The following is a 10,175-nucleotide window of genomic DNA, read 5'->3' on the forward strand; positions in this document are numbered from 1 at the left end:
TCCAAAGCAATTCCTCAAATGCTTGGCTTTCTGTCTGAAAGTTTTAAATGAGGTTTTTGGCCATGCATTCTTTCTTCTGAAGACAGGCTGAGGGCAAGAGAGAAAGTAATTTAAGTGGACCAGTTGCCAGGGTGACACTTACCTGGGCATTGCTTTCAAGGAGTCATACAGAGAAGTATATATTTTAAAAAATAACAGTAATAAAACCATCCCAACTAGGATGCTGAATGCAGCAGAGGAGATTCTTATGAAGAAACTGTAGAGGAATGAGAGAACTCAGAGCTGCTTGGAAAAGTAGTTAATACAAGTCCATTATACATTATTATTTATTTCAGAGTTGAAGGGAGAGGGAGAGAGAGAGATGAAAACATCAATAAAGAGAAGGATTCATTGATTGGCTGCCTCCTGCATGTCCCCTACCAGGTATTGAGCCCAAAACCAAGGCATGTGCCCTGACTGGGAATCAAACCATGACATTTTTTTATATTTTTATCTTCAAAATAGTTTGGCTGTTATGATCTCAAAAAATTTAATCATATACTCGGAATGAAGTGATATATTCAGAATTTTGCTATGGGGACAATGATACAAAATAGGTTTATTTTTTTTTCTGAGGCTGGGGAGGGAGTCACCAAAGTAATTGCATTAATCTTTTGTTTCTGCACTATGTAGACTCAGCCTCAGATAAGACAAACTGACTTTTATAAAATCCCTGCAAACCAATCATTACAAACATTAACTGGGTCCATTTTGCCTGGAGGCAGGCTTATGCTTTCCCAAGCTGCTTTTGTATTTCCCAGATTAACGCAATTTTTTTCTCTACAAGTGTCACATTAACAATATATTCAAATGTATAAATGCTTATAAGCTGCTTTGAAAAATGCATTCAAAAGGAGAAACAGCGTTTTAGAGATTCAAGAGCAGGAAGCATGAATGAGGGTTCACTAAATGTAACATCACACGCTTGCTGCAATAGCAAAAGGATTAACTTAGCAGTAACATCATCAATTACTGTTGTGTGGAGAGGTTGCAATACAGTAAGTGCTGTACCCCTGTGCACGTGAGGAATCCATTTTCAGTCTAGGCAGGAAGATACTACTGCTACTTCTTGAGGTATGTTTTTCCTTTTCTCTGAAGCTTAAGAAATCACGTTCCTCAGGAGTGGGCCAACCTGGGGTGCTTTTTCTGTGCCTCTTCATGTGATTTGATTGGCATATAAAGATATTGCTATAGGTCTCTGGGTACTTTTGTTTCTATTGCCTAAAATATGCTTCCAAAATTAGAAAACATGAGCTTAACTTTTATAATGGCTGAAACTCTGTCATTCTGAAATAACTCAAAAACTATTTAAACATTTCCCCTTCCCCAACCTTCCTTTTCCCAACACATATCTTTTTCCCAAGGGAAGACTTGTAAGAACTTCTCAACAAAGAAAAGTGTTAGGAGAGAAATGGAAAATTATAACTATATCAATGGAAACTAAAACTCAGGCAAAATATATTAAAAGGAAAGGGATGTTCTTCCTCCAGATTTACACATTCATAGATGAAAGATCCTGTCACCGAAGTCTATCCTGACCCTGTCACATGATGTAACCCCGCAGTCATTGCTTATCATCATAAACATTGTCACTATATAAAAGTGTGTTGTTTTTTGTGAGGTCTCTGACTATTCTTCTACTGCCCTTTAAATGTAGACTCTATGAGACCATGGCCCCTCTTCTATTTAGCTCAGTGCCTGGCACGTAGCAGACACTGAATCATATGTGTTGAATGAATAAATGAATGAATGAACATGTTCTGCCACATTGGTCATGTCTCACCTCTGCTTGACACTTAGCCCCAGTGAGGATTTGAATCTATCAAGAAGTAAACATACACTCTGATCTTGCACCTTAGAGACATTTGCTCCTTGACTACTGCCAACAAGCTTCCCTGTAATGTATATGGAAATCAGTTTGAAAATGCTAATGCACTACACAAATATAGGTCCATTAATGAATACTTTTATTTAATAACCAGAATGGTCTCTAGATAGTGTCTAATCCATAACCCTTTATATTTCAATGCAAAAATTAAAATTAAATGATTTTTTTCTAAGGTCACAAGTTACTCTTAGCTTAAGTCAATATCAAATGCCAGGTCTCTCAACTCCTAGCCCAGTACTTATTTTACTCTACCCAAGTAGAGACCATCATTGCTGGGCAAAGGAATGAAAAGTTATTGAGTACCTATCAGGCTCTGAGCACTCTGTTAGGTGCTTATGGTAAACAAAGTTTTTTGCTGAGCATTTTTTCAGCCGTATAAAACCCCCAATTTTTTCAGGTAAGTGGCCCATGATAAGCTCCAAAGTAAAATTCTAAACCAATGTATGCTTAGCAGGTCTCCTAACAACAGTTATTTGTCCAGGAGTGACTGTGTGATATAATCTGGTCCAATAAAGGTGAAGGAAACAAAATGTGCCATGCCTGGAGGAAATAGTTCTTATTCTCATCCTCCCTCCCTCCCTCCCTCCTTCCCTCCCTTCCTCCTTCTCTCCCTCCCTCTGATTGCTGCTGGCAGCATTTTGTGGGCATGGAGGGATCCATCCTTAGGATAAGATTGCTGAGGACAGTAGTGTCACTGTTTATATTAAGGGTCAACAAATTTACTGCAACGAGCCAGATAGTAAATACTTTAGCTTTGCTAACATGATGGTCTGTGGTTCCTGTGGTAACTATTTAACTCAACCATTGTAATGCAAAAGTCACCAGAAAGATATAACCCAGTTAAATAAAATTTCATTTTCAAAAACAGCCATTGGCCAGTTAATATCATTGAACCACTTTGATATCGTTGAGCCACAGTGTTGGGATCCAACCCAGCAGGTCCAGGGGTTCCCAAAGGTGTGGACGAAGTGGGCAAAGAAGGAATGACACGGAGACAGCGTTCAGTTGATCAGCAGCCTAGCCAGGTTCTCTAGCCAGGATCTCCAGCCAAGTTCTGTGTTTTATTGTCTTGTTACATCTGTATTTATACCAGTTGACTTTAATCCTGTCAATTTCTATTCCAAAGGTTAGGGCGTTTCTTATCTCCATTCCAGGGAGTAAAGATTATGTAGCTTAAGGGTGATTGTTCGTAGTTAAAGTGATTAACTACCGCCTGTCATTTAGTTAAAAGGTTTTATTCCCTCCCTAACTTCAGGGAAAAATCCCTACCTGGGGAAACAACCTTTCTCGGAGAGGTGACCTTGGTTAAAACACATAGCGCCAAGAAGGTGAGCAAACATATTAAGAACAGTATGCCATATACGCCAGGTCCCTTGAAACATATGCTGTGCAGATGTTTCTTCCCTGCAGCGACTGTGTCAAGCAGCAAGGATGGACTGGCTTCTGTCAAATTCCCCCTTTTTTATTTTTTAAATGATAGCGCATGTAAATCAGCGGCCACCTCTCGGATTGGGTTGTTAAAGACTCGGAAGAAGACTGACAAGCAATGATAGCGAGCATAGCTATAAACATAGTGGATGGAGTGCAGAAGGAGCCTTGTTCCTGTAGAAGGTTGCTGGCCTCTTCAGTCAAGGGATTTCAGCTGTCCTCAAGTCAGGGGTTTGGTTGTCCTTGTTGATCTGGCTAGCGGGCGGGGTCATTGGCGACAGGCTGCTCGAAGCGTCAGTGAGTTGAAGGGCTGCATCAAAGGGTCCATCAGGGCCATGCTTGATGGTGGTGTCGGTGCCCGGGGAGGAGTCAGCTGTGCCCTTTGGGTCAGCCGATATGGATGATACGGATATGGATGATACCGGGGAGGAGGATGAGGTGGAGATGGAGGGTAGTAGAGAGAAAAAGAAGAGAAAGCAAAAAGAACTACAAGGCATGGAAGTGTTTAGAAAAAAGAGGGAGAAGAAAGGGAAGAAGGCAGCATCCTGACTCAGCCCTTTCCTTCAGCTGCCCCTTTCCCTGTGGTCCTAGGTAGAAATGTGAAACAAATCCTGTTGCAGTGAGAGGGCAGCTGCTGTCAGCCAGTCTCTGTCTTTACCTGGGCCCCGATCTGAGCTGGGTGTGGAAAACGAAGCAGCCATGGGGGCAGGAGACCTCCCTCAGAAAGGAGGAGGGTTCAGGCCTCTGCAAAGTTGGGGGGGGTGAGGGGGGGTGGGTGCCCCACCTCTGTTGACCCCCAAGTTGTCTCCTGATGTCCCCTCTGAGACTGTGCCTCTCTTAGGTTGTTCCTTCCCTGAGGAATCTTACCCATCTCTGGCTAACCAGCCTTCCTCTGGGGCCAAGCAGGGTGATGTGAGGTGTGCAAATGAGGGAGGGGCAGCGCCTCCCTGCAAGAGGTTCAGCTGGTTTAGCTCAATGGATAGAACTTCATTCTGTGGACTGAAGGATTCTGGGTTCAATTCAGTTAAAAGCACATGCCTCAGTTGGGAGCTGGATCCAGAGTAGAGAGTGTGCAGGAGGTAGCCAATCAATGATTCTCTGTCATCACTGATGTTTCTATCCCTCTCCCTCTTCCTTCCCTCTGACATCTATAAAAATATATTAAAAAATAAAGTAACAATAAAATTATAATATAAAAAATGTTACCTACTGCCTAGAAGTCACAGGAAGAAAATGAACCAAAGTAACAGTTCATCCTTCCTAATCTCTTAAAGCACGGATGGTAAGAGGTTTGGGATCACATCCGACATAGAAGTAAGGCTTTAGCACCTCAGAAAATGTATCCCTGAAGGAATGGATGTGAGACATGTCATTCAAACTGTAAAAGGAAACGTGACCCATCTCATAGTAGAGGTAGATACCAATCCCTCTGGGCATTTCCTGCAGCACAAGGGTGACAGGAACAGGCCCTCGAGCCAGATAGTCACCATCCTGCAGCTGAATCATCCAACATCTGTCCTCCTGTCTGAGCAGGGGCTGCTTTCTCTCCTTGGAAAGGGAGTCTTTACAGACCCCCACGGCCCACTCAGGCTTGTCATCCACCTGGACCTCCCAGTAATGTCGGCCACAGTCAAACCCTTCAGAACCAAGGACAACTGCGTCATCTGCAAATCCCTTTGGATTCCAATGAACTCCTTGCTTTTTCCTCACAAATGTCAGACTTTTTATCCTCAGACACAAGCAGATTAGCATGTGCAGTTTCAGGATTCAGAGTAACTTCTTCTCTAAATGTCTGCATGATTTGCAGCAGGGCCGAACACTGTGGAGGAAGACTGAATTCTTCTCTCTTATACTTGATGCAATAGACATCTGGAGGTTCTAGGTTATCACAATGGTGGAGGACACCCTTGATGTTCATCAGCAGTTTCACATCTGACACCACACTCGTCTCTGCCATCTCCTTTCGTAGAGCTCTAAGTTTGGAAATGTGGTCTGAAAATGCAGCTTTGTTTGCAGTGAGATTCTGTAGAATGTGCTTCTCTTGTGCAGCAAGCCTTGAGTGAACTGCCGCTTGCTCACACTCTATGGATGCTATCACACTCCCATATTCAGAGGCTAACTTCGCTCTCCGCTTTTCCACCTTTTCTCTCAGTTCTGATCGTTGCCTGTCTTGAGTGGCTAACAGTTTCTGAAGGTCTGCCAGCTGCTCCTTCAGGGGCTCAATGTAACTTCTGAGCTTTTGCCTGTGATGAGAGGCAGCCTCCTCCATGGGCCTCACGTGGTGGCCCTGGTGGTCAGGGGGCCGAGTGCACAGGGGACACAACAACTTTAGGTCCTCCTCACAGAAGAGGGTCAGGGCCTGGTTGTGCTTCTCACACAAGCGCCTCTCTTCCTGCTGCTTCACCTTGGCCCCTGTGATCTGGAGAAGCTTGGCCATGTCAACCATCCTTCCCAGCTGGGTGTTGCTCCACAGGTGCCTCTCTTTGCATGGGTGACGGCACACAGGGCAAGGGAACCTGTCCTGCACATCAGCCCAGGACCTCTCGATGCAGGAACGACAGAAGTTGTGCCCACATTCAATGGTGACAGGGTCTCTCAGGTTATCCAGGCAGATGGGACAGTTGATTTCTGTCTGGAGTTTTGCCACAGCTCCTTCACCTGCCATTTCTCTTTGTCAATTAAGGTCAGCCCCTGGTGTCCTGTGAGGTCCTTAGCTACAGAGATAGGTGCCTAGAGGAGCTCCACTGCCCACCTGCAGCCAATCAATGTAGCTGGAGGACTACTGTTCTTGGCAGCTCAGATGTTGGGGTCCAACCGCAGCAGTTCCAGGGGTTCCCAAAGGTGTGGACGAAGTGGGCAAAGAAGGAATGACACGGAGACAGCGTTCAGTTGATCAGCAGCCTAGCCAGGTTCTCTAGCCAGGATCTCCAGCCAAGTTCTGTGTTTTATTGTCTTGTTACATCTGTATTTATACCAGTTGACTTTAATCCTGTCAATTTCTATTCCAAAGGTTAGGGTGTTTCTTATCTCCATTCCAGGGAGTAAAGATTATGTAGCTTAAGCGTGATTGTTCATAGTTAAAGTGATTAACTACCAGCCTGGCATTTAGTTAAAAGGTTTTATTCCCTCCCTAACTTCAGAGGAAAATCCCTACTTGTGGAAACAACCTTTCTCGGAGAGGTGACCTTGGTTAACACATAGCACCAAGAAGGTGAGCAAACATATTAAGAACAGTATGCCATATATGCCAGGTTCCTTGAAACATATGCTGTGCAGATGTTTCTTCCCTGCAGCAACTGTGTCAAGCAGCAAGGATGGACTGGCTTCCGGCACCACAGGTTATATAATTCCTGGAGTTTATCCTGCATTGTAACTGGAAATTATTTGAGATGATAAATTTTTTTATTATTAAAACCAGTTTTAGTAAAAGAGTATTTTCAAAAATATTATTACTAAAGCCAAGTCCACCTAATTGATTTAGCACTTTATGCACATTATTACTTACATAAACTCCAATAAAGTTGGTACTTTTAGTCTCATTTTGAAGATGAAAAGATAGAACCAAAATTTCAGAGTTATTAGTTGCCAAAACCAGCATTTGGACCCAAATATGTTGATCTTCCACTTTGTGATGACACAACCTTCAGTTATGTATTCCTCAGCACTTAAAAGTGGGAAAGCAGCTGTAGCTTCACTAGGTTACAAAACCACAGAAAACATAACAAGCAGAAAGTTATTTTATTCAGGGAAGTTGTGTTTACCAAATCTTTGGAAGGGCTGGAGGGATGGATGTCAGTGGTCTGCTCTTGAACTTTCAGTTTTAAGGTCATATCAGTATACATGAAACCCTGGAGACAAGCAACAGCTACTGCTACTGATTTCTGTCACTTCAGGATCACAGTCTCCTCACATCGATGGCACTGTCACTGATGACTATTCTACAACTATGTCATGTTGAGCCACTATGATCCCTCACAACTCTTAGAGAATATCTGTCAACTGCTACAACAGCAATTAAATGGCCCCTACTTCACTTCTGGTTTCTGGATCTCATTCAAGTCCATCTAAGTGATAGACCTAGCTGCAAAGGAGTCTGGGAAATATACTTTATAACTTTTCAATCACTTCAAAAAGGAGGAAAAAGTGCACATGAAGTAAAGATTGAATGAGACTTCTCTTCAGAATGGTTTGCACATACATGATGCACACCTGTAGAAGAATGATGCCTTTAAGATAGTTTTTTAAAAAGTCTTCACAGGACTATTTTCTCATCCTTAGCCCCATCTACTGAGCCAGAGTAATGACTGCAGAGTAATTTTTCACTGTACATTTGAGGGAAGCTAATGCATTCATTATTGGAATAAAAATGATTCGTGTGTATAAATCTTGCCCTTAGCAAAATAAATTCTCAAAGCCTATACCAATGTGAAAGATAGGAGGGTCATGATGCTAATAGCCAACTTTCATAAATTGATAAGGGAGGCAACTTTCTCTTAAGCAAAATAATTTATGTTTCATGGCTTAGCATTGGTGAGGTATTTTTTTTTTCTTTTTATTTATTTATTTATTTATTTATTTTATTTTTCGCTTAAAGTATTACAAAGGGTATTACATAAGTGTCCTTTTTTCCCCCCCGCCCTTGACAAACCCCTACCCTCCCTTACCCCCCAGTGTCTTATGTCCATTAGTTATGCTTATATGCATGCATACAAGCCCTTCGGTTGATCTCTTACTCCCCTCCCTCCTGCCCCCCAACTCTCTCTGGCCTTCCCACTGCAGTTTGACAATCAGTTTGAGGCAGCTCTGCCTCTGTATCTATTATTGTTCAAAAGTTTGTAATGGTCTTTATTATCCATGAATGAGTGAGATCATGTGGTATTTTTCCTTCATTGACTGGCTTGTTTCACTTAGCATAATGCTCTCCAGTTCCATCCATGATGTTGCAAATGGTAGGAGTTCCTTCTTTTTAACAGCAGCATAGTATTCCATCGTGTAGATGTACCACAGTTTTCTAATCCATTCATCTACTGATGGGCACTTAGGCTGTTTCCAGATCTTAGCTATGGTGAATTGTGCTGCTATGAACATCTGGGTGCATATATCCTTTCTGATAGGTGTTTCTGGTTTCTTGGGATATATTCCTAGTAGTGGGATCACAGGGTCAAATGGGAGTTCCATTTCCAATTTTTTGAGGAACCTCCATACTGCCTTCCATAGTGGCTGCACCAGTCTGCATTCCCACCAGCAGTGCACAAGTGTTCCTTTTTCTCCACATCCTCTCCAGCACTTGTCGTTTGTTGATTTGTTGATGATGGCCATTCTGACAGGTGTGAGATGGTACCTCATTGTTGTTTTGATTTGCATCTCTCGGATGATTAGTGACTTGGAGCATGTTTTCATATGTCTCTTGGCTTTCTGAATGTCCTCTTTTGAAAGGTGTCTATTTAGATCCTTTGCCCATTTTTTGATTGGATTGTTTATCTTCTTTTTGTTAAGTTGTATGAGTTCCCTATAAATTTTGGAGATTAAGCCCTTATCAGATATGACGTTGGCAAATATGTTTTCCCAAGAGGTGGGTTTTCTTGTTGTTTTGTTGATGGTTTCTTTTGCTGTGCAGAAGCTTTTTATTTTGATGTAGTCCCATTTGTTCAGTTTCTCTTTAGTTTCAACTGCCCTAGGAGCTGTGTCAGTGAAGAAATTGTTTTGGCATAAGTCTGAGATTTTGTTGCCTTTGTATTCTTCTAGAATTTTTATGGTTTCCTGTCGTACATTTAAGTCCTTTATCCATTTTGAGTTTATTCTTGTGTATGGTGTAAGTTGGTGGTCTAGTTTCATTTTCTTGCATATGTCTGTCCAATTTTCCCAACACCATTTATTGAAGAGACTATCTTGGCTCCATTGTATGTTCATGCCTCCTTTGTCAAAAATTAATTGAGCATATTGGTTCGGGCTAATTTCTGGACTCTCTATTCTATTCCACTGGTCTATATGTCTGTTCTTGTGCCAGTACCAGGCAGTTTTGAGAACAGTGGCTTTGTAATACAGTTTGATATCTGGCATTGAGATCCCACCTACTTTGTTCTTTCTCAGGATCGCTGCAGCTATTCGGGGCCTTTTTTTATTCCAGATGAATTTTTGGAGAGTTCGTTCTAGATCTTTGAAGAAGGCCATTGGTATTTTAATGGGAAGTGCGTTGAATTTATAGATTGCTTTGGGTAGTATGGACATTTTAATGATGTTGATTCTACCAATCCAAGAACATGGTATGTTCTTCCATCTGTTTATGTCTTCCTCTATCTCTTTTTTCAACGTCCTGTAGTTTTCTGAGTAGAGGTCTTTAACCTCTTTAGTTAAGTTTATTCCTAGGTATCTTAATTTTTTTGGTGCGATGGTAAATGGGATTGTTTTTCTAATCTCTCTTTCTGAAAGTTCACTATTGGTGTATAGAAATGCCTCAGATTTCTTGGGGTTAATTTTGTATCCTGCTACATTGCCAAATTCATGTATTAAGTCTAGTAGCTTTTTGATGGAGTCTCTAGGGTTTTGTATGTATAATATCATGTCATCTGCAAATAAGGACAGTTTTACTTCCTCTTTTCCAATTTGGATGCCTTTTATTTCTTCTTCTTGCCTAATTGCAATGGCTAATACTTCCAGTACTATGTTGAACAGGAGTGGTGAGAGTGGGCATCCCTGTCTTGTTCCTGTTCTTAGGGGAAATGGTGTTAGTTTTTGACCATTGAGTATGATGTTGGCTGTGGGCCTGTCATATATGGCTTTTATTATGTTGAGGTATGATCCTTCTATTCCCACCTTTCTG

At 41.9% G+C, this 10,175-nt stretch overlaps 1 protein-coding gene across 1 annotated transcript; it reads right to left on the reverse strand.

Annotated features, from left to right (window-relative positions):
* Positions 1 to 4,615: 4,615 nt before the first annotated feature.
* LOC139001863 (tripartite motif-containing protein 75-like) lies at positions 4,616 to 6,020 on the reverse strand. Its single transcript, XM_070403390.1, is given in 2 exon segments — positions 4,616 to 5,072; positions 5,074 to 6,020. Coding segments are annotated over 2 exon segments (1,404 nt in total).
* Between the last annotated feature and the right edge of the window lie 4,155 nt (positions 6,021 to 10,175).

This window comes from Myotis yumanensis, unplaced genomic scaffold, assembly GCF_028538775.1.
Source record: "Myotis yumanensis isolate MYYU_CA2020_CCGP unplaced genomic scaffold, mMyoYum1.0.hap1 SCAF_2, whole genome shotgun sequence".
Classification (NCBI taxonomy): Eukaryota; Metazoa; Chordata; class Mammalia; order Chiroptera; family Vespertilionidae; genus Myotis; species Myotis yumanensis.